Source organism: Haliotis rubra, unplaced genomic scaffold (assembly GCF_003918875.1).
Source record: "Haliotis rubra isolate DU_JTF1 unplaced genomic scaffold, ASM391887v1 Scf545, whole genome shotgun sequence".
NCBI classification, from domain to species: domain Eukaryota; kingdom Metazoa; phylum Mollusca; class Gastropoda; order Lepetellida; family Haliotidae; genus Haliotis; species Haliotis rubra.
This window is the reverse complement of record NW_025767241.1, coordinates 376,446-402,393: the sequence shown is the minus strand read 5'-3', so window position 1 is coordinate 402,393 and position 25,948 is coordinate 376,446. Positions and strand designations below refer to the sequence as shown.

The 25,948-nt window shown below is 39.4% G+C and overlaps 1 protein-coding gene across 1 annotated transcript in view; it reads left to right on the top strand.

The window, feature by feature from the left end:
• LOC124253580 (hemicentin-1-like) overlaps positions 1–24,908 on the top strand; it is a 118,584-nt gene extending 93,676 nt beyond the window's left edge. The window contains exons 17-19 of the mRNA XM_046687387.1: positions 270–314; positions 22,167–22,273; positions 23,378–24,908. Of these exons, the coding sequence (XP_046543343.1) occupies positions 270–314; positions 22,167–22,273; positions 23,378–23,554 (329 nt within the window). The 3' untranslated portion in view covers positions 23,555–24,908. The remainder of the gene's footprint in view (positions 1–269; positions 315–22,166; positions 22,274–23,377) is intronic.
• Positions 24,909–25,948: the final 1,040 nt, after the last annotated feature.

The following is a 25,948-nucleotide window of genomic DNA, read 5'->3' as shown; positions in this document are numbered from 1 at the left end:
AAAAAAAATATATTTCTAAGAGACCAGTTTTTAAAAATCAGTTGGTTGGTACATATATATTGCTAGTTTTATCATCAGTATTTCTGGAGAATTCATATGAAAAGCATATATATCCAGGTGAACAGATCCATCATGAACAGATGCACAATTTATCTGTTGAGGGATAAGGTTTTGAGTGGAAGTGCATGATGGGATTCATTTTTGAAGGTGTTGGGGTACATTGCAGTAAAAAAGGCTTACAAACTCATTCAGTAATGTTTATTTTTTAGATGATAAAACCCTTCTGAAGTCAAAGAACAAGAAAGAAAGGAAAGGTAAATATACTTACAAATGCAATGCATGGATTTTAGGAATAGTTAAGCATTATACAGAAGTGTTTGACAATGTATCAGTTACCTACAGAGCTGAAAAGCGATATGCTGGGTAATGCCATTTTGGAAGAACTATTCACCTCATCTCTGGCTCTTAATTTGGAATTATTATTATTCTGAATATATGAGTATGATCTTTATTCCATGCTCCTGACTACAACAAAGTGCAGCTTTCTTCTTTTCCCAGTCATCCATTAGACAAGTTTTAGCTCATCTGAATATCAAATGAACTTATGTCAGAGGCTGCTTGGCATTGTTACTAGCCTCAGCATCTTTAACCCCCTGGGTGCCACAGGTACATATATATATAGTCCTTCCCTTTCAACCCCCACTTTGAAGTCCAATAAAATTCTAAATGTATCATGCACACAAATATACTTCACAGTTTTGAATTGTGCGCGAAATTCCCTGTTTCTTGATACCATCCACTATTTTCTCAGACAAAGTTAAAGAGCTTAAAATAACCTTTCAAAATAGGCTTCATCGTAAATTTTTAATTTTAAACAATACGACATTGCGATTCACAGCGTTAAGTGATGTATGTTTTGAAATGTGAAAATCGGATAATAACTGTGAGTACTGAATTTAAAAAATAGGATATTATTGATCACTGATATAAGGTTTTCATGAAATCACTAATGATAATTCTTTAACTTTGCCGATGAACCCAAAATCGGTTGGGATGTTTTCTAAAATACATTTACGCTGAAGAGCGCTTTCTGTAATGTTGGATAGTGTTTACAAAATCTCCATGATTAGGCTACCTCCTTGTCCTTGCATAACTCAGATGGCTGGGTTCTTAGACAAGGCCTGAAGAACCTGAACAGGGTGACAGAGCCTGTTGACTTCTGGCTCAACATTTGGCAAACACTAATGATTCGACTACTGGACATCAGCCTACTTCTGTAACTGTCAAGATCGGAATCTGGTACATTTGGATAGGGTGATCTGGAAGACTTCACATTCCGCGATCCTGTCTACATCAGCAAAATTCATTGATTGGCGATCTGCCATTCCTGACAATTGACCGTTCTACCAACTAGCAATTATGATCCTACGTCTACAGACAGAGCATTCACTAACCCTCTTTCATCGACTTCGTTGATTGTGACATTTGGCAATCCAGTCTTTCAAGTTCGGCAAACCTGTACAGATCAGTGGATCTACCCAGATCGAAGATCCTGCCCAAATTGATGATCCTCTCTTTTTTATAAACCACTGCCAATGGATGGTCCTCCCGTTTGGCACTTTTGCGGCTAATGGCTATTAAATCACATCATGAAACACATCACGCCCAGCATTGTGCTTGAGGCTTACATCGACAATTCTATACAAACTCAAAGAGACTGACACATCCTCCTACGACATCTACAATTCATCACCAGCTTGGATGGATTCTCAACATCAAGAGTGAGTGAGTTCAGTTTTACGCCGCTTTTAGCAATATTCCAGCAATATCACGGCAGGGGACACCAGAAATGGGCTTCACACACCATACCCATGTGGAGAATTGAACCCGGGATCTTCGGCATGTTGAGCAAAGCCTTTAACCACTAGGCTACCCACCGCCCCCTCAACATCAAGAAGAGACACCTGGTTTCAACTTCATACATGTGCATCAAATATCATGGAGGTCAACTTGATAATGCATCAGTGACGTCTTCGAGGGAGTTGACTGCAGTAGTACACACAATGGGGCTACGGGACCAGGTCCCCCCAAGGACTCAATTTAATTATTTATTTTTTTAAATTGAGCCCTTGGGAAGTCCTTAATCCCGTAGCCCCATTGTATATACAATTACTGAGGTGCATGCAAAATTTGACGAAAATCGGTCGAATAGTTTCTAAAATATTTGACTTTTAAGCGAGCATGGGGTTGGTAGGGTGAAATGTTTGTTTTAAAAAAAAATTAAGTTTTCAATGACAATGGGAGGGTTTTGAACGCAGTATCCTCTATACCAGCAGATTGGCTCTGCTAGTGTCAGTGTTATAAAACCATAAATAGCTTATTCACCTTCTAAGCAGATGAATGTCGATTCTAAAATCATGGATTGCGGCTTCTAAAAACATTTTCAGCATCCATCTATACATTTATCATGTTCAGCAGTGTTTAGACTACCAACCAGCATCGTTATTGTATTTTATTAGACCTTTATTTGAGGTGAAAAGCCTTCTAACATTTTCTAAGCGAGAAGGCAGAAGTGAACTGACTGATTTGTGTTATTATTATCAGCTTAGACATGCAAATAAATAACAGATTGTGGTTTCTAACAAAAATTTCAGCGTCCATTGACCTGTTTGTCGTGTTCAGCATGTTTAAAACTCCTTGGGAGTATCGTGTTTGTATTTTATTGGAGGTTAAAAAAACACCAAACTGTGAAGCGGAAGTAGAATTTGTGATAAACTGTTTCTACAAGTCTGGTGCTCAGCTTATGAAACAGGTTCAAGACATCCTTTGCGTTCCTATAGACGGAGCCCAGCTTAGGAGGATGATACAATCTCAGGATAGACCTGTTAAACCGAAATGTAACTATCAAGACCCTGGTAGCGCAATCGGTTGAGGTGCAGACTTAGGATGTGTAGTCGTGCAGCTATGCATTGTCTGTTCGTATCCCACCGTTGCCTCAGTGGGTTCCTTGTAACTTTCGTGTGTTTCGTTGGTGGTAGCAAGGAATCAGGATCACATCAACTGCGTTCAGCTGACTTGGGGCACTCTCATGGTGAGAGAAAGGTAGCCGACACATAAGTCCCCTAGGGAGAAGTTGCGCAACCTTCATCTTTCTACTTCACCCTAGGGGAATTGTGGCTACCATGGATGTTTTGCTACTCTTTTTTTTAACTTTTCTATCTTTCTATTTTTACCTTTCTATCTATTGTTACAACCACCACAACTGTTAGGTGAGTGAGCCGCTTTTAGCAATATTCCAGCAATACCAGACATGGGCTTCACACAATGTACCCATGTGGTAAATCGAATCCCCCATTGCAAATGAAGATGTTTGATACTTATGTACATCATCTCACTGATCACATTGATAATATTGTGTGAACTGTGTTAACTCATATATTCACACTGTTAACATCATCAAGGATGCTCACTAAGCCTCGGCTGTCTACTCGGCTGTGATGTTAAACTCCACGAAGCAATTTATCATGAATCTTCTCCGATAATAATTTGTTTGGTTTTCGTAAGGAAGGCTTGTAGCGCCTGTTGCTTCCCTTGTTCTATGAATTTCTTTTTCTCGTCTTCGCTGATGACAGCGTTTTTACGAGACTTGGTCCGATCTCTTGTTTCATTCTGTGATATGTTGCGATTTCTGATAGCACCAAATGAAACTCTTCTTCGGAGATTTTAAAGTCGGTGAGCGCGGTGGAAATATGATCGTCTATCGTATTTAGCTTCGCTTCGGGTAGAATTCTAATTTCAATGCTTTACGTTGCAGTCTGCGAGATATGAACTTAAGGGTCAATCCCATCAACCCTACCACTCCGGCTGTTATTTTGATGCCTAGCACCACGGGTGCGGCCATGATGGTGTATAATAACCCGATACCTGCTACGCCTAATCCCATGCTGACTGAAACCAGAGCGCTGTCAACACCGTCCATGGAATTGGCGGCCCTGTGATATTTTTTCTGCTATGCCGACCACGTAACGCGTTCACGTTCTATTTGTTGTTTGATCTCGCATATCTTTTGCAAACGAAACCAGTCTACGGTTTCCACTGTTTTTGCTACTACATCCACGACTGGGTACAGTCCCATCCTGTGTGTGTATATATATATTTTTACATAAAATAGTATTTAATTGGTTTTCCGTTAATATACGATCATATGTATTTGAGGCTGATAAGGTTTAGCTGATTATCGTACATGTAAATATTCGAGACATGAATCGATTTTTTTCTATAACACGCACTCCATCGAGGCTTATTAAGGGTGTCAATCTCGGTCTTATGACGATACAAAACCGTTGGTGATTGTGTTTGTCCAGGGTATTATCAACCCAGTCAAAAGTGTTCGTTCTGACCTCCCACGAGCGTCAGCGAGATAGACATCTATTACGAGCGTAGTGTGTGATTTGATAGTCAATTTGAATCGAAAAAATCCCGTTGGTAATCGGGTATGTCAAACCGTTAATAGGAGGCCACGTCGTTTGAAGCTAACATGTTGCCCGTGTTACCTGGAATTCATAAAACTTGTACATCAAAGTCTGGAGTGAAAGACATGAGAAGGATCCCGTTGTTTGTAATTTTGGAGACTTAACCATTGTTTTTAAAAGATATGTGGGGTAAGGTGAGGGTCATGTTCATCAACCAGTCTGGCTGTTTGAAGTCTGCTAGTGACACCCGCTCATATACGTTGTCTTTTAAGTGCAAGACATACAAGGTATTTTCCTTGCCGGGCAGATCGAATCCCCAGGTGTCCCCAAGATCAGCTATAGTTTGGCATGAAATGCATGTGGACCCGTTTTTTTGTAAATATCTCTTCATCCAATGACCCAATCGATCTCAAACTGTGCAAGTGGATGTTTTGTCAGACAACCTAATCACATTGTAAATCACCGATTTTATGCATTTGTATTAAAGAATCTGTCTATGTAACTGTCAACAAAATAAACAGCAGAACGCAGACGACTTGCAGAGGGAGGGAGCCAATGACCTGTAACAGCGGCAGTGTTGGGTCATAAAGGTCAGCGTTCGTCAATGTAGGTCAGCTATGCACGTGACAGGTATGAAGAGGTGTTCATTTCCAGCAAATAGCCGGCGAGTGACATCTCTGATGACCCTGATGTCAAAAGAATCTAATTTTGGATGCCTACCTTTTTGTACAAGGTTTTGTTTATTGGTTGTTGGTTTATTTTTCACAATTGTTAGCACGATGTTCTATTTCATGCCAAGAGCAAAAGATGTACGTCTCATGTAATCCGACACCTTATAAATCGGTTTGCTACGTTTGCTCTCTTTTTTTAACAAAATTCAACACATTTCTAATTAAACGTTTAGCATCATCTGAATAAGCTTTCATGATGACAGCTAGAAGTAGTCAATGTGAATGATCCAAACGGTCTTTCACTGTGCAGTGCACAGGTAACTATCATGAACTGCATTGACCTTTATGACCCAACACTGCCGCTGTTACAGGTCATTTGCTCCCTCCCTCTGCAAGCATTCTGCGTTCTACTGTTTATTTTGTTGACAGTTACATAGACAGATTCTTTAATACAAATGCATAAAATCGGTGATTTACAATGTGATTAGGTTGTCTGACAAAACATCCACTTGCACAGTTTGAGATCGATTGGGTCATTGGATGAAGAGATATTTACAAAAAAACGGGTCCACATGCATTTCATGCCAAACTATAGTGTTACGTTGGCATGATGGTTGTTCATCGGTTGTTTTATACAAAACGAAATGGTTTTCAATTGGTTATTGGATAATTACTCGTACGTGCACTTTAAACCCATGAGATGTATGTTGTTGAGTAGGAAAATTTTGGTGAGCGATATCGTGTCTTCAACGGTTACGGTCACTCCCTGCAGACTGGTGTAGGCGTTATCGTTCACCCGCATGTAAACGGAGAAAACTTGGTATTGTTGTTGTTTGGCCCAGCAGAGTTTGATCCCTTTCACGATTTCGACATCACGCGCCGATGGAGGTTCGCCAAGGTAGACTTAGATGTACAGCGTCCGACACCATCTGCAATCCCACGTTTTGCATCCCGGGTTTGCTCGACAGCATAATGGCTACTCTTTGCCTCAACGTGCTGATGATCACGCTGCGTCTTTGCGTAGGGACGTAAGCCACGAGAAGTGTTCCGTTGTTCACGACTTTCGTCAGGTAGTGATCATTGTTGTCCGTGAAAACTTGGGGATAGTCGAGCGTGATGTTAAGATTCCAGTTGATTTGGGATGGCACTAATACGCATTTGATGTCGTCGTTGAAGATGAGAGTGTACAGCGTGTTTCTGGAGACACCATCCCAGATAGCATTGGTATGTTGGCCCATAGTTGGCCCATAATCACCAGTTTGGTTCGCCCATTATTGGCAAACTGATGATGGGCCCACTTGGATATGCTCATCGGGTCCACGTTGGCCCATCATGTTGGCTGATTGTTGGGCCAACTAATGAAAATTCACACAAAACCATGGCCCATAGTTGGCCCAACGTAGTGATTTTGTTGGCCTTATGTTGGCACCACTGTGTTTCAACATTTAGCTCTTTCTTGACCTTTGTACTAAACCATGGCCCATACTTGGCCCAACGATGTGATTCAGTTGGCCTTATGTTGGCACAACTGTATTTCAACATTTAGCTCTTTCCTGACCTCTGCAATCAGAAACATATATAAACAACACAACAAGTTAATCAAGTGAACTATTTAATTCTTTTTTTTTCATTGTTATTTGAACATTATTGTATTTCTTGAAAATATTCTTGTCTTAGGTCTTTTTGCTGTCGCCGCTGACAGGTTTTTCGAACTGCTCCTGAAAAAAAACAACCCAAAACTTTCATGAAAATGTCAGATATCATAATTTTAAACATGAGAACTATCGTAAAAGGACATAGTATTTGACCTTATGTTTTATTTGAAACATACAACTTAATGATTGAAAACTTCTTGTTTATTGCACAGAGTGACGTTCGGATGTAGATTCTTACACTGTTATCAAGCTAAAACCAAATGATGAGAAGTATATATGAGTAGTATGTTTTGACAATCAGCAGTTTGACATTAACAACATGTAATTGAATAACAACTGGTACATTATTGGGAGAGGCCAGATGGGGACTAAGAACAACAAATGGAATGGCGATGGAGCCAATAAACAAGGGGGGATTCAGTTGTAACAACAAGCTGATATAGTGCTTTGATAGAGTCTATAGTTTGATTAGTTCTTCATTGGTCTGTCATTTTCATGTGACTGCAAAATTTGGTTTTGTTGCAATTACTAGTATTAGATTTTGTGTTAGTGAGCAATTCATTGGTCTCAAATGAAATCAAACAGACTATGAGTTGGTGGGTTACTGGTTGAGGCTCGTGAAGACATGTTGTAGGTGGTTCTGCTCATGTTCTAGGTCATGGCTGCTGGAGGAATGTTCTTAGCGTGCTTGATCAGGGTTGAGATGACGCCAAACTTAGTTTTAGGGGGTTGGTTTGACAAATTTGAAATCTTATCCACCAAGAATCAGGACTTCACAAAAAGAAAACTTTTGGAAGCCATCGAAATCAGCCGCCACAAACCTTTGATCAATAGAGATCAAGGATACTACATACCATCGGCCTATGAAGAACTAATCAAACTATAGACTCTATCAAATCACCCTATCAGGTTGTTACAACCTAACACCCCACCCCCCTCCCTTCCTTGTTAATTGGTTTCATCACTAGATCCATTTGTTGTTCTTAGTCCCCAACTGGCCGCTCCCAATTATGTTTATTTGACAAAACATACTCTGTACATGTATATATACTTCTCATCATTTGGTTGTAGTCACTTTTAGCTTGATAACGGTGTAAGAATTTACATCGAAACGTCACTCTATACAATAAAGAAGAAGTTGTCATCCATAGAGTTGTATGTTTCATTTTGGACTCACCAACTTCTAGAATGCTGTTCAAACAATGTTTTATTCGGATATGACGTGTAACTACTATAACTGTGACACATATATCTGATATGATGATGTTTAGCAATTATTGGTTGTAATGATGAATAATAGAGAGAATTGTATATGGAAACAGGAGTGTAACTGACAAACACATTATGTTAATAAAGTAAACACAATAAATTTAAATAATTTAAAATGAAATGAGATTTATCAAAGTGGTTAAAACAGGCTACCTATAGAAAAGAGTCAATTAAATCTTTTATCTACTCAAGCAATTGCCTTTCAATACAGTATGTGTCAGTTTCTTTAGCCTAAATGATGATTTAAACCAATTATTTCACAATATATTCGCAATTCAGTATCACAGAAATAACAATGCATATTTACCAGTTGAAGGCCTCCAGAAATGTAGTGTCGTCTGCTCTTTGAATATCAGGTAAAGCTATCAATGATGACAAGTTTGGTATTCAATTTGGAGAAAACAACGCTGTAAAATTCACTGCATCATAGTTGAAAGACAGGGAAATGGATTCTTTCTTTTTGTCTGTGTAATTATTTCAACTTTCATCAAAATCTTTATAAGAAAACATTGCTAAAAATGGCCGTGTGCTCACTCTTTTATTCACAATGTTGGGCCAACGGTGGCCCAACTTTTTGAAATAGATGTAAGATCAGGAAAAATAGGCAGAGTTTTTCAAATGTTGGCCCACTGTTGGACCAACGTGTCAAAAGCCACCGTTACTTTTAAGTCATTAAGAAAACGTTGGGCCAATGTTGTCAAACTGTTGGCCAACCAACCAACCATATACCAACATTGGCCCAACACACCTTTGCTATCTGGGATGGTCTCGACGTCGTCCAGGTGGAACAGCCTGCCGCAGAACCCTGGGGTTATCATCCATTCGTCCTCGTTGGTGCGTATCAGGTCGTACCAAGTGTTGTTGACCGCTCCTTCGGTATCTACAAAATCGCCTAGGTCGTTGCCACCACCACCAGCGGCAGTAGAGGGCGGCAGTTCGACGCGTTTCTAAATGCTGTTTTTCAGTTGCAAGGCATACAGTTTGCCGTCGACTCCGGGTTCGCTATGTTGGTGCATTTTCTAACGCTTGTTCCTGGACCATGAGACTCCGTCATTTCTTGTAATGCCGCAATGAAAACGATTTGGTTCTGCCGTCATTGTACTTTTCCGTTATCACCGGCACGGCTCTTAGCAGAGACCCGTCGAAGCCATCAAAATGAAATCTGTCGAATCGGCGGCGGCATCAGCACGTCGCAATAAAACAGAGAAAACATTACCGAACCGGGTCAGTGTTAGGTACTTGTACCAGCCGGGAGAATACAAGGGAGACAGCAGAAAACGCGACACCGATCCGATATGGTCCATGAAAACGTACAACGTAGACCTGGTCGACATCAAAGACGGTGAACTTTGTGTGCTGGCGATTAGGTGTCTGACTCTGAGGGTGTGGGTTTGATTCTCGGATGGGACTCAACCCCCCAAAAAGTACTAGAATCTGTACTTTACTGAGAAAGTGCAATCCCAAAAATAACATATGTAACATTTGACCACTTTCTAAAATGGCATTGTGTATTTCATAATCAGGCATGTTAAATAGCAAAACAAAGGGATTACTGGGGGACCGTATCAGTATAAACATGTGCCACAAAGTTATAACTTTTATTTTTCAATACAATAACATACTCAATAGTACTTGTTTTATAAAGTATACAATATATATTGACTATATATACTCATACACAAGTATCAAAACTTTACAATAAAAAAAGCATTGGACTTCATAGCACTGCATGAACTACATTTTATGTTAGTGAAGTTTTCACACTGTTTGCAAGTAGAGTCTTCTGATGCAGGATTTCATCATCGATGTGTCGATACTTCTTCTTGTTTGGGGCCTGCTTAGCACCATGTAGAATCTGAACTATTGTCATCTCGGTGTGGCTCTGCTCTTTCCGGATAAGATCAATGATTCTATATATATTCGGATGGTTCTGGCCAATTTTGCTAAGTCTGGCATGCCAGCCTTCGATCATTCTCTTCCCACAGAGGTTACTTGTCATATCTTCCTACGAACCTCTGTTCTAATACGGCCATATTTCCCGTTTCTCGTAAAATCCCCTAGCGGCAAAAGATCGCAACACGAATTATCTCCCTTCTTTCTATCCAATCAGAACACGTGTTACATCGACTTAGATTCAACTTGACAAACACAAGCAAATGTGGGGCCACAAATATCCCCCATCTGCCGGGGACTTGTGTTGATATTACACACAAGACGTTTAATGGCTAGCTTGTCCGTTGTCAACGAGGGCGATGGAGACGCCACTGATCCGCCATAACATGACTGAGTTCTGTCTAGAAGAAACGTTTGCGCATCGCGCAGGGGAAAAGGTTTAGTTTTCTCGAAGCATACGGAAATTACCGAGGCCTTGCGAATGATCACTTTTGAAACAACGTCGCTGATTGCACAACTAAATCTGATTGCCTCCAATCACGAGTCTTGAACGCTCACACCATGAAAGGGCCGTATTAGAACAGAGGTTAAGTAGGAAGATATGACAGGAGTAACCTCTGTGGGAAGAGAATGGCCTTCGATACGATTTGTGGTCCTGGCACCCGGTTGATGATTGCATTACAGCCTGCCTTGCAACGTCTCTAATACCCTTGATAGACAAGATTACGACCACCTTGCGTGTTAGGAATGAACTCATGAACTCATGAACTCATTTTCCTGTGTAGTATATAGCTGCTAACAACATGAGTTTTATTCAGTTACATTAATTGAACATGGGTAATTGGTGAGTTCATATCAGTCTGACAATGTATCAGTTTGGAATCTCTCCCTGGGCCATGAGTTTAGTTAATGAGACGATCCCTTTCCTTGTAATGTCACTTGTCCTCTACAGGCTGCCTGCACAGTGAGGATAAACCAACAGGATTTTCATGGTCAGTGTTGTTTGCTTCAACAGAGTGCTCTTCAATACAGGATGTAATTATTCTTACTGTATGTCAGTTTTTCATTCAGATTCAACTCCCAATTGCAAAATGAAACAAAAACATGATTTAGGTGAAATACTAGAGCTTACAAACTCATGTGACCTCCAATGACTAAGATCCTTGACTAGAATGTCATTATACAGTCCTACAAACTTTATAAGACTTAGACCTTTAAGATAAATTGATAACATATGTCCCATTATGAAACAAACAAAAATAATGAAATAATTTGAATTGTAAAATTGTTACTCAGAGCCAGAGGCTCTACTGATAAGTCCAAATAAATTCACTTAATTCCTCCAAAATGTCACATATAAAGCCATTCAAACACACAAAATGTGGTAGAATATTTGGCTCTTTTGGAGCTACTTACAAAGACACTTCTACTTGTAAAATGTTACATGAAACCCACAGAAATAAAAGTATATTTGGCTCTTTTAGAAGACATATTTTAGCCATGGAAGTCAAGGGCATATAATTCAAAGGGTCTAACTCTGGGTGACCCAATATATTGCAGAATCTGAACCATATCGCGATAATCGTACCGGTATATACCGTACTGTAAAGGTATATACCAGTTTACTGGTAATATTGCACAGCCCTAGATCTACCACCTTCGTCATCAGTACTTTCAATGGTGGCTCAGTGAGTTAACTTTTATGGAAGAGTTCCATTCTACATCCGTTCCTGAAACTCAACGATCCCCTTTTCACTCCATCATCATCTGCATTGATGGCTCAACAAATGGAATGTTTAGGGGGAGTTTACTTGACGCCGTTCACTCCCACTTATCACCTATTCGTAGTGGCATCACCTCATCTTCACGATCAACTAGTGGCAGGACTGTGGTCACCCGATGAACAGTTCCTCCACATTAACCTACAGGAGTTACGGCAGTCATCCTAGCCATAATACATTGGGAAAAGGATCTACAATTGACCAGTCTTTTCATATGTTCAGACAATTCAATGGTACATCAATCATCTTGGTTCAACAGTATCATGGCGCCTGTTAGAGCGGACAATGGAATTCTTTCAACTAATAAGCTCCCTGGCAATTTCAAAGCAAGTCACATACCAGGTAGGGCTCTGATGGGTAGCAAAACTCGGAATCGGGGGATAAAACCCCACCCGGGCTCGAGTACCAATTGATTATAGTATAAATTTTAGTGAGAGCTATGTGCGTGTGTTTTAAGTACTTTTCAGTTGAATTTCACACAAGAAATGCCTCACTTATAAGTTATAACATTTGTATTGAATTGAAAACTTAAATGAAATCTTTCCTTAAAATGCATGGTTATCAATTTGATTGAACAGAAACCTAATATCATTGACTTACTTGGATACCAAGGCATCAGCGATATTCTCACCTGTATGGCGATCCTCCACGCGTCTAGTGGCAAGAATGCATGATTTTTAGATCCCACTCGTCTGTGAAGTAATGCCCAGTGATGGTGATGTAACCGTAGGTGGCACAGCTGGTCCACATATCTGTTGTCAAAGATGCGCCAGGCGACTGCTTTAGAATATCCTTAAGCTGAGTTTTGTTGTCGGCATATTCCTTTATAAGGTAATTATGGAGGGTCTTTTGACATGGTACGAGGTGTCCTCCCATTATGCAGACACCTTAAAACAACACCATTACGGTTCAATGAACAGATTATCTACTACCTGTTACCTACACATTATAATGGAATCGTCCAAATAAAACACAGGAAAAAAATGATGCTGTATTATTTACTTTGAATTTTTATTGCTGCTGTATAAAAACAATTGATTTTCATAAACATTTCAGTTTAACCTTCTTGTCTAACAGGAGTTGGCATCAACATATTGAAAACATTTTCAAAAAGATATCTCAAATGATTGGAGCGTTTCTTACTAAATAAAACAACACCAGTTTTTCTTCAGGATTTACTCCCACTGTAGGAGGCAACACAAGCTATGAGTTAAGAAACTGATAATTTTAGCCAACCATGTACAAGACTGAGATACTCAACATCATCTTTTAATCCATCAACAGTTAAAATGTGGAATAGCATTCCCTTAGCTATTAGAAATTGTGACTCTGCAGTATCGTTAAAATGTTATATCCACGTGAAAAACAAATGTGAACCTAAATATTACTCATGGAAGATATAAGACGAGTACACTTAATTATGATTCATTTAGAATTTATATTTAAATAATGACGAATCATGTCAATGTGGCCATAGATATGACAATGTTTTTCATTACTTCCTTGAAGGCAATTGTATACTATTCAAAGACATAAACTGTTAAATCTTTAGAAGGTATTGTTAAAATTAGAACACTGATTGGTATTAATCTTATCTTACATGAAAAATTTTTCCTTATCCTGACTCATGCTCTTTTGCTTGTCTCCTTCCTCTTGCGAACATAGTGGAACACTTGTATCTCCCTAATTGAAGTTCCCTTCAATGTAAAATCACTAATTAGTACACCACGAGTTACCTCCCTTCCACAAGCGCGGGAACGAGGGCGCCACCTCTACCCATGTGCCTCACTCTCTCCTTCTTCGCCCAGTGAGCTGGACGTGAGAGCGCCTGTGTCTCCCGACACACTATATCCTTTGATTATATTTAGTTAGTTACCTCGTATAGAGATCTATAGAGGTTTAGCTAGTATCTTTCAACAATTATATATTGATATTTAGTCGTGTTTCTACTGTTTATGCACGGGACGCCGTGCTGTTTCAGTGGATTACGTTGATAAAAATTCTGTACTGTTGCACATTACGTTTTTTATTCTGCTGCTGATCCGCATTTAATATGCCCTAGCTGTACTGCGCCATGTTTCATGTGATTCACGTTGCAGTTGCGATACTAATTTATCCAATTCTACCTTTAATAAATAATTACTTTGCGTTTGAGACGCGCAGCAGATAGGTCGCGTATGCAGAGTCTAGCCATGACTGATACACCTGAACCCCTCGCCAGTCTACTGCTGTTGGTCGACCCCCTCCCGTCTGGTGTTCCGCTAGAGTGGTGGAGAGGCGTGGGACGTAGTCCGCCGCCTCTAAGAAGCGTCCTGCTTCCCCAGACATCCCATCGTCGCAGCCGAAGACTAGAGGGTTTCTACTGCATCTCAACGCGACCTCTGAGGGGAAATCAACGAAGTCTACTTGAACTTTCTCAGCCGAGATTGTTCCCGTCGCAGATTTGGGCCTGTATGATGATCAGCCGATCATCATACCTGATGTACATCAAAAGAATGACCGATGTCGACAACAGGCAACGCAGACTTCGCACCCCCAGGGCAGCGTCGACCTCTGAGGGGAAATCAACGAAGTCTATTAGGACTTTCTCAACCGAGATTGTTCCAGCCGCTGAACTGGGCCTCTACGATGATCAGCCGATCATCATCCCCGACGTACGCCACAAGAAGCGACCGGAGACAGCTACAGTGACATCAGCAGAGATCGCCATGCAGCCTGAGGTCTATACACTGACGTCAGACGACTTCCCTGAGGGCCCCGCCGCTAACATCGCAGAGAGGGCACCGACTAATTCGTCGCAGACCATCCCAGATGAACTTTTGCGGCAAATCATGATCATGATGGAGGGCCACTACAGACTGGGAAGCAGCCAGCCCAAGGCCTGAGCCTTCGCGAAGGTTCCAACGCAGACGACACCCCAGAGGCACCCCCATCAGCGTAACAGCCACGACGAAGCCACCTTCGCGAAGGAAGTCGCAGACCACCTCCACGAAGGACCCAGATGTACAGCCTTCGCGAAGGCCTTCGCGAAGGCGGGATAGATCATCACCTTCCTCGGCTTCATCCTTAGATGCGGACTCAGACCATCAGACCTCACGGAAGCCTTCGCGAAGGTCAAATCGCCGTTCCCCAGGACCGGACGCAGAGGAAGCTTCGCGAAGGCCTTCGCGAAGGCCTTCGCGAAGGACACCTGACTACACAAGAGCTTCGTGAAGCTATCAACATTCTCCTCACAGGTCTCCGAGAAGGTCAACCCATAGACGCAGATCACCAACACGATCTCCGCGCCGTTAACCGCGCCGATCTTCTCGTACATCACCACGTCGATCGTCTCACAGGTCACCACACAAGTCTGCACACAAGTCTACAGTCAGCTCTCCCCGAGCGTCACCCGACATAGAGATAGAAATACACAGTCCACCATCAGAAGAGCATCAACATCTCATAAGCGATGCTGGGATAGAAAATGATGGAGACATCATTTTCTCAGACGCTGAGATACGATATTGGATGGTAAACAACCTAGATCTCTCTTCACCTTCCAAGAGTGGCAACTCGGCGCAGACATACCTGATAAAGGAAGACGAGGCAGACGCCATCACCTTACCTCCGATCGACTCGATTGCTGCGGTGCCACAGTATGTGGACACAGCCTACCATAAAGCCATAACAGTTCAAACGCCAAAGGCGCGATGTTCTTGGCATTAATAGATCTAGAACGATCAATGAGATTCTTATCACCAGATTTCGTGACACGACTTCTGAAGATGATAGGATGATCTACTCGGCTCTACTTATGCAGAACCAGCAAGAACCACACCCTGTATGAAGCTAACGCTCATATATTGATCGGATTCTAGACACTTCGCTAAGGAAGTCCCAGGCCACCTCCGCGAAGGAGCTAGAGCCTCACCAGTTACAAGGGACGTCACGGAGGAGTAGCGCTTCACCGACCCCACATATTGCTGAGTGCGGCGTAAAACAAAACACTCACTCACTCCTGTTGAACACAGAGGTCGTTTGCGAAGCAAGCGCTCATATATTATATATATACTGATCGGGCTCTGACTCGATACCTTCGCGAAGGTCGCGAAGGCTAAGTGGCTCCAAGTCTACCTCACACAGGAAATCTAGAATGGATACTTCGAGAGCTTCGCGAAGTCTCCGGCGTCCACCGAGGAATTCTCCTCCAAGGTCTCCATATATTAGCCACTCGTCATATATAGCTACTCGTCAGTCCGTTCAAGACATCGCATAAGTTGTCTATCAACTGTATGCCATATGCCGTCTATAAGCCTACGCGAAGACAATTGCACAGGCTATTTACAACACAAAACGTCGCTATATTAATTAATCAACGACGTTGCATAGATCTTCACAGAAATCAACCTTTCCGTATAGATTGCTAGAATATGCAATCCCGGACTACGATACGATTATCTACATGCGTGACCATTACGCAGATCTGCAGACAATTCAATATCGAAATTGAACAGCAGCCTTGTTACAGCGAGTATAACTCATAATCGTCAAAGTTTCTGAGAAGAAATATGTACAGGTTCAGCTTTAATTCTACAATTATGACGATACATTCATGTATACAGTCTACAAGCTGACAACTTGCAAGTTTATTGTACCTTTATATAAGGAAGTCGGAATTATATTCAAAACTGAAGTTACATTCACGACAGCCAGGAAAATAACCTACCCAGCATTAATATTACAGAGCGAGGTATTTCGCGCCGGAGGTTTCGCGCGTTTACCTTAACCCTCGAAACACGTGGTCACTCGGGTAACTTCGGGAAGCTACGGTGAAGACCGACGATTATGCTAATATCAACGACGGCAAGATTTTATACAAGGTTTTTTCCTGCTACACCGGTGACATCACAGCGCGGGTATTCTACAGAATCAAAATGCCTTGTTCTGATTGGACCGCGTTGGACAACGACCTACGCAGAGGTCGATCTTAGTTCACAGTTCAAGACTTACGTTACAAGTGACAACTATATATCAGTGAACGAGCAAGCCTCCTTACAGTCCAGTTAATCTGAACCTTCATGATTGGGCTGCTTTCTTCAGGTTAGAGACCTCCCCTGTCAAGTTAGGACGAGGGCACGGCAGTCAGGCGATTTTACATAAAGTTCAACGAGGACAGACACACCTGGTTGTGCACCTACATCGTCAAGGACTTCGCAGCGAATAACCTAGACGACGGGATACAAGTGGATCTAAATCCACAGCGTCTCAGACTACAGCTGAATTTCATAATCAAGCTACTAACACAACTAGATGGTTAGTAAACCTACTTAAACTTTCTGATTGGAGAATTAAAACGGAAGTTTCACCCTCCAACTTGGGGATCTGAATATAGTGCTCCAACACCTCACAAGTGAGGTTTATGAACACGCCTGGATGACATACTTGGACTCCATGATACGATGATTCTATCACGATGGCCAGCAAGAACACTGTAAATTTATCTCCACCGAACCAAACAGAAGGGAATAATACAACAGATTATTTCCTCTATCATCAACTTACGCAAAATGAAATCTCACGTACTATATCTCCGTTTGGATCAGAACTGTCATACTACGTGCATACAAGACGGATGGACCCAATCCGACCCTCCATGAGCTTTTAATACTCATGATATTAGAGCGCTAACTTCTACAATTGATCTACACAATATTATTTGAAATAATGGAGGCTTTATTTTCTGGAGATCCGATATGGTGGTTGCCAACCATTATCTGAGAGATATCATCACCGAGGACGTCTCAGGTATCCACCAATTCGATCCCATGGTCCTCGCACAACAGTTGACAGTTCCTCGGAGAAGATAAGTCAATCTTACAGATTTTTACTTATCTTATAACAGTACTAAATAGCTACATGCTATATATAATTTGCTTAAGTTCTTTTTATCATCACAGTACTATGATTATTACATCATACAATATATAAGTTAACAACTCTACAGAGTTGGTTATTATATATTTACCTTAACTTAATTATATCTTCAGCATAGTACTATACTCAGATTGTAAAAATATATAAGCTAACAAACTCTACAGAGTTTGGGGTTTATATCATATCAGTATATTAGCTAACAAACTCTAAAGAGTTTTTGCTAATTGGCTTAAGTCTCATCATATCTTAAGCAATATGGTTACATTATAACATGTATTAGCTAACAAACTCTACGGAGTTTTTTGCTATTATATATGTAACTTAAGCTTATTCATATCTTAAGCGCAATACTATGTTTATATCATATAGGTATATTAGCTATCAAAACTCTAAAAGAGTTTTTTTGCTATTATATATTTGGCTTAAGTTTCATCATAATTTAAGCTTTATGGTTACATTATAACTTGTATTAGCTAACAAACTCTACAGAGTTTTTGCTATTATATATGTAGCTTAAGTTTTCCTTCAAATCTTAAGCTCAATACTATGTTTATATCATATAAGTATATTAGCTAACAAACTCTACGGAGTTTTTGCTATTATATATGTAGCTTAAGGTTTCCTTCAAAGCTCAATACTATGTTTATATCATATAAGTATATTAGCTAACAAACTCTACGGAGTGTTTGCTATTATATATGTAGCTTTAGGTTTCCTTCATAAACTCAATACTAGGTTTATATCATATAAGTATTTTAGCTAACAAACTCTAAAGGGTTTTTTGCTATTATACAATTAGCTTAAGTTTCATCATATCTTAAGCAGTATGGTTACATTATGAAATGTATTAGCTAACAAAACTCTACGGAGTTTTGCTATTATATATATAGCTTAAGTTTAATTATATCTTAAGCTCAGTACTATGGTTATAACATAAAAGTATATTAGTTAATAAACTCTAAGGAGTTTTTTGCTATATACATTTAGCTTAAGTCTAATCTTATCTTAAGCTTAGTACTATGGTTACATTATAAATCTATAAGCTAATAAACTCTACAGAGTTTTGGCTATTATATATGTAGCTTAAGTTAATTATATCTTAAGCACAGTACTATACTCATATTGTAAAAATATATTAGCTAACAAACTCTACAGAGTTTTGCTATTATATAGGTAGCTAAAGCTTATTCATATCTTAAGCTCAGCACTATGTCTATATCATATAAGTACATTAACTAACAAACTCTAAAAGAGTTTTGCTATTATATAATTAGCTTAAGTTTAATCATATCTTAAGCTTAGTACTATGTTTATAATTTAAAGTAATTTAGCTAACAAACTCTAAGGAGTTTATACTAGCATATTAACAAGCTTAAGTCTATTAGTCTTAAGCATTGTATTAATGTTATATATACTTTATCATAATAAGTACATTGTAATAACCTTTATATGGCAGCTGATAAGTTAGCAGCAGGAATTCATCAGTTCAGTGCCTTTATGAAGTTCCCATAGGGTTATTACAATCATCACAGTTCAAATCACTAATTATTAAAATCCAAAGTATTATATATTCCCACCTCCAATCCGTTGGATTCTACAAGCAAAAGAGCATGAGTCAGGATAAGGAAAAATATGTAATTTTTTGAGTAAAATTGATATTTTATACTTATCCTGACTCATGAGGTCAGCCCTCCCATCCTCCCCAAATAACACTTTGGATTTCCCTGTAAATTCAAATGTTGGGCTCAGTATATGAGGAGAGAGTGAGGCACATGGGTAGAGGTGGCGCCCTCGTTCCCGCGCTTGTGGAAGGGAGGTAACTCGTGGTGTACTAATTAGTGATTTTACATTGAAGGGAACTTCAATTAGGGAGATACAAGTGTTCCACTATGTTCGCAAGAGGAAGGAGACAAGCAAAAGAGCATGAGTCAGGATAAGTATAAAATATCAATTTTACTCAAAAAATTACAGAGCCCTAATACCAGGAGTGAAAAAGGATGTCATTGCCGACTCTCTGTCCCGGTCTGATAGATCATCCCCGACAGAGTGGCAGTTAAACCAACTGATCTTCCAGATAGCCTGTCTCCCAATTACTATTCACACTCTGACCGACTGCACTGGTCCCCACAGATGCTACATCTTCATGTCTGGCGCATCATCAGAAATCTTTAATTGCCAATGGGTACTCCAGAAGAATTTCTGCTTCAATTACGTCGGCACATGGTACTTAAACACTGTCTCTATACGATAACATGTGGAAGAAATTTGAAGACTACTACAGGTTCAAGGGCATACCATGCCCACTACAGTAGCTGCCCAGGTTGTTGCTTAATACCTACACCATCTGCATACATCAAGGAAACATCTCCCCTTGTCACCTATTTAGCAGCCATCAACAGTAGCTATGGCTACTGGAAATAAGATTTCCATTGTGCCTGAACTCCAGTCCCATCTGCGCTCATACAAGTTATCTGACCAATTAAGGAACCTCCAGACAGTTTATCCTGGGTATCCTCCAGATAGTTTATCCAGAAATTCTTCCACAAAAGTTGTCAGAACCAGTAGACTCACTTCTACTCAAAGAACATTAGATATAATTTAATTAGAAGTTCTAACTCCAGGGTTTTATTCCCCAATAATTATGGTACCAAAGAAGAACTCAAGCGAAAAGTTTCAACTAATTTGGGGATCCTGTCCGCATTATACTGGGCCCATCTACTAAGAAAGCAATTCAAACATCAACTATACTGTTATTAACCCAGATTATTTACCTTAACAATATCTCTTCTTTCTTGGAATCAGATTCCTTACTGCAGACAACTAAATTCAAGTACCAGAAGATCAGTGGGTAAAGATTCAGAAATATGGTCTGTTAGGTCTCAGTGATCAAATATCAATCAACCAATGGCAGGTATGCTTAGAACAAAAGGAAGACTGCATCGAAGACCTGTTCAAACATTAATGAGGCCATTCCCAGATTTGAAGATTTGTCTTTCACCAAGTCTGAAAAGGTACTTCCTTGGTGGATGGTCGAGTCAAATCTTTACTGAGGAACTTATTTGAAAGAACCAGATTACAAGAACAAGGTTGCCAGCTGACAGATCTGCCCTCAACAAGATTCAAGAAATAGATAGCACTCTTAGTATTTCCTTGGGGTGGTGGGGTAGCGTAGTGGTTAAAGCATTCGCTCGTCACGCCGAAGACCTGGGTTCGAATCCCCACGTGGGTACATTGTGTGAAGCTCATATCTGGTGTCCCCCCCGTGATATTGCTGGAATATTGCTAAAAGCGGCATAAAACCAAACTCACTCACTCACTCACACTTAGTATTCCAGTTCCAGGCCCAACACATGCATTAACTTCATACGTATGCATTCATCCAACACTATTCAATTTAGAAGACATCGCAAACAAAGAACCTGAAACTGACTTTGGTATGTCTAGTGATAATAGTGGTAAAAACCAAGTCTGACACTTCCAAACTGGCCAATAAGGTTTTTTCCCTAGCACTCAGATGATCTGCAAGATGTTTGTATGATCACAAATGGAAGAGTTTTGACCAGTTAGCAAGATCCAAGGTTTCACAGCATGGAAAGGCTACACCTCCTGAAGGGGTTTTTAAACCACTATCTGGCAACACATCTACAGAGGTCTCTAGAACAAATATTTCCCTCTGTACAAGAGCAGTGATCCTCGGAGCTTACACGAACACAGGACTAGATCCTCCTATGGCTTATAACCCTCACAAAGTGAGCCATAGCACCATAACAACTACTCCATTACACCCATCAATGAAGTCTATTTATACTGTCTTTACCAACCATTACCTCAGAGATATTACTACTGGAATCAACCAATTTGGTTCTTTGGTCGTAGCACAACAATTGACAGTTCCTTCAAGAAGATAAAATCATGTAAACTCAAAGATGTCAGGTTACTGTCTGATAGCCAATGGTATCTCAGTGGGCTAGCACTATAAAACCAGCTTAAGTCTGGACTAGTACAAGCAGCCGCACATACACATACAGACGCATGCACGTCGTCATATGAGCGAAATATTCTCAAGCACGACGTTAAACCCAATTTCACCTCACCTCACCTCTGATAGCCAATGACTGAAAGTCAATTATAGTGTAATTCAGAGCGTAAGTGATATGGTAAATTACATTTATGACCCATTTTAAATATATTGATCATGCTAGAAAACCAGGAATATAAATAGAAGCAATTCCACAAATTCGTAAGATTTACTTCTTTTTCTCTAAAGAGAAGGCTGTATGCCATACATCAAGATGTAACAGAAATAGATTACGAATTAGATCCCACCACCTACCAACGGATTCAAGTAATTAGTATGAGTCTGGATAAGGTAAAAAAAAATTTTTTTCAAGTGCAAATATTTCATTCTATACTTATCCTGATTCATACTCTATTTGCCCCAAACCATTCTCCCTGTTTGTTCATGTTTGTGTACCATTTCGAACTAAAACAATTATCTTGATGTTTAAGGTGAAGCTTATGAAAACACAGGCATTGGAGATGAAGGAAACCCGTACATCAATCATGCCTTTGCTGGTGAACCTGAAGATGTTGCTGGCCAAGCAGCTGTTCCACCGGTGAGTATGAGATTCAGAATGCCTTGTGCTCAAAACATTTACAGTCAAATATGGAAGCTTTCATTCTTTCTCATAAACTGTCAAATTTAGAAAGCCAAAATGTCTCCCCTAAATGACAATTGTTGTAGGATGTTTAATGTCTATTCTGGTTATAATCATCAATGCCTTAAAGTCTTGAAAACTATTAGTTCGAGCAGCCTTATGTTTTTGAGATAATGTTTTGTCGAATTTAATCTGAAACAACATTTTGGTCGTCTGGACATCTCTAGAATGGTATGTCATTCATTGTTGTATGGAGCATAACTGAAAAAACTTTCAATATTTTTAACAAAAATTGGTATACCGGTATGTATCAAACAGAACCTAAAGTGGTGCCTTTTGCTATTAACAGAATTTGAGCAATTTTTTCTTTTCTGGATTTGCATTGAAACAATTTGGACTTCAATATCCACCAATAAGCAAGAAATAAGGGTATGGGCTTCATTTCTGGCACCACAACTCAAAAGACTTTTAATATCTTTCAACAAAATTTGGCAGATATATAAGACAGATCCAAAAGTTGTGCCTTTGCTATTTGGGGATTTTGAGCATTTTTATTTTTATCGGTTTCCATGGAAACGATTTGGACTAAGTCGCAAAAGGAGGGTGGGCTTAGTTTCCAGAGCACAACTCGAAAACCGTTCAGTATCTTTCTACCAGACTTGGCTGATATATGAAAGAGATCATGAAGTGGTGCCTTATGCAATTTGCAGATTTCTTGCATCTTTATGTTTTTTATCATTTCCATAGAGATTTGTTCTTTCAAATTTGTTGGGGCCAGGGGATTTGTCATCTTCTGATGACTCTTGTTTGAAGTATTTGTGATTACAGACAGTTTAAAATGTTGATTACATGTGAAGGTGAGATTCAGGGCTGTGACATATTATGATTTACATTTGAAACTGTTGATGGTACATCTAGGTGAGATACTGTGCTACAGCAATATTTGGACAAAAAGTGATTCCCAGTAATTCAGTATTGGAGCATTTTTCTTCCACAAAAGCCTAGATACTTTCAAACTTAGCACATAATCAGCTGTGGCATATACTGTCAAATTTCCTGCAGGGAGCAAAGGCAGGGCGGGATGACGATGGCCTGCTGTATGTTGGGATAGACTTCAGCAACCACAACCCACGCCAGCATGTCCACAGAGAGGAGGAATCAACTGAGTATGCTGGCATCCAGATTGGAGTTGTTGGACCACCACCCACAGAGGAGGAAAAGAAAGAAGAAGATAAATAGATGTATCATGAATGACGTTCCTTTCTGTTGTTTGAGTTTCTGTTTGTTTGCTTGTTACTCTCAAAATGGTTTTCAATACCAGAGTCTGCTCAGTATCATAATGGGGGTGGTTGGTTAACCATGTGTTTAAAAGCTCCAGAAGACCTGTGTTTGATTCCCCATATGGGTGCAATGTGTGGAGCCCACTTGCTAAAAAGCATAAAATGTACAATACTGTATGACAAGAAACATATTAAACAATTTCATGTACAACTTCAAAATGTGCATTGCAAGTATGGACTGGGCATCACTCCACGTTATCTTTTCTCACATATATTTCTCAGAGAAAGCTTTATATGCCTTTCTTTATAATGATGATCTTTGAAAACAGCAGTTATGATCAAAAGTGTATTTTTATTAGTGCTGTATTTGCTCAGTATAGAGAGTGAAAATTCATTGTTGCTCTTGAATGATATGCTTTTGTTACACGATTAGTTTAAACCAACTCTCTGACATTTGTGCATAATCACAGGATTTGATTAACCTGTTACACGATGCAATTAACCCCTTCTCTCAACTGTGATATGTATAAAATCTGTATTTTGCAGCGTAGTGATTTTCATATTTGTGGGTTAAAATTTAAGTGATTCTCGTCACTTTTTATGCTTTTGATATAATCTACTTTACAACTTACCCTGGATATGTGTGACATACCATCTATTCCATCACAAGATAAGTCGAGGTGCATCAGGCATTACTCTCTCACTTTTAATTGAAAGTGAAACGTGTTTTAAATTTATTCCAGCATACAGTACATGTTCTGACGTAGAAAATGCCGTGACAATATACCGTTTTTTAATGGTGGCTTTCTCATTATCTCCCCAAATCTCACACTTGTCAGTGACAGTGATAGTGATTGGCTGAATGGAGCAAATCAGACGGGTCGTTATTTTTATCATAAGCAGTTGCTTATCAAGCGATTGGCTTGCCACGACGAATTGAATCATGCCTCGTTGCATTATTTAGTCATGTATCATGCTTTTTCGGGACTGAACCAAAATTAGCACAATCTGAACCAAAAATTTAGCCGAGAGTAAATACTGCAGTATATTGAGAACTGCTGTATACTGTTGCAGCACTAGTTGTCAACACTGCATAAATCACCAATGGTGGACGCACATGATACTGAAATTTGACACCAGATCTCTTCAAGGGCGTGTCTCGATGTCTTGTTTCAAATCATGCAGATTTTTATATTATCCTGTCAACAGTTAAACAGTCATGAAGGAAAACACCACAAATCATGCTAGTTTCTATTTGCATTAAAAAATGGCATAACATCAAATAATGCCAAGTTACTTTATCCCAGACTTTATAGATAATGCAAGAATTTACTGTTTGATTATAAACATGTAACGTTTTGATCAACAGTTCCTCATTTACACATGATTTAATTTTTTTTAAAGTCTGACATATGATTCTGAAATATACTTAGTGTGCCATGCCTCTATCATCTAAGCAGTTAGTCCCTTACAGCAGAGATACCAGTCATCAAAGTTTGTAATAGAAGATTTACATCATGATATTCTATCAGTAATATATGTAATTATTGATCCATTTCATCTAACTGTAAATTACAGCTCTTAAGTCCTGAGTTTCATTCAATAGAGCCCTTGTTCAAGACAACTGAACTGTAGCTTTATGTCTGAGTTTCATTCAATAGAGCAAAGACAACTTATGTCTGTGTTTAAGCAATTAGCAATTTTTATAGAAAATTTGTTTAAAATCAAATATTGTTATGATGACATAAATTCAAATTTAACCTCCTATTTAATTCTTGTTGATATGTTTTATGTATATATTTATATGTTTATGTTTAACAGATTATACTTGTGTATGATGACTGCTAAAACTTCATGCATGTGTATTGTAATATTAAAGTACACATGCACCAGAATTAAATAATATCAACATAACATTGTACAATGCAGTGAAGAGAAAAACTAGATTGACAGTACTGATTTGTTTGTGTGAGAATTTGAGAAAGCAGTTTACAGCAAGGAAACATAAATGAGCTTTCACTGCAGACATTTGCAAGGGATATCCACCATTTATGCATACAGTCATTTTATGCTCCATGCATCATAAACCCTTACTCATACCCAAACAGGGTTTCTGTGATTTTCACTCTTGTGCTGAAATTGTTTTTTTGAACAGTGTATTATGTGTACATAATTCATCTGTGGCTGTTTATTGTACAATTTCACGAACATTGTTTCTCACCGCTCTCAGTTATATACCTGCTACATTTGTATGTTGTTAAGAATCCCAATATCTATGGGAAATTTACATTCTACATACAAGACCTTCACATGTTATGGCAATAAGCTTCAGGTTTTGAAGTATGATATTCAA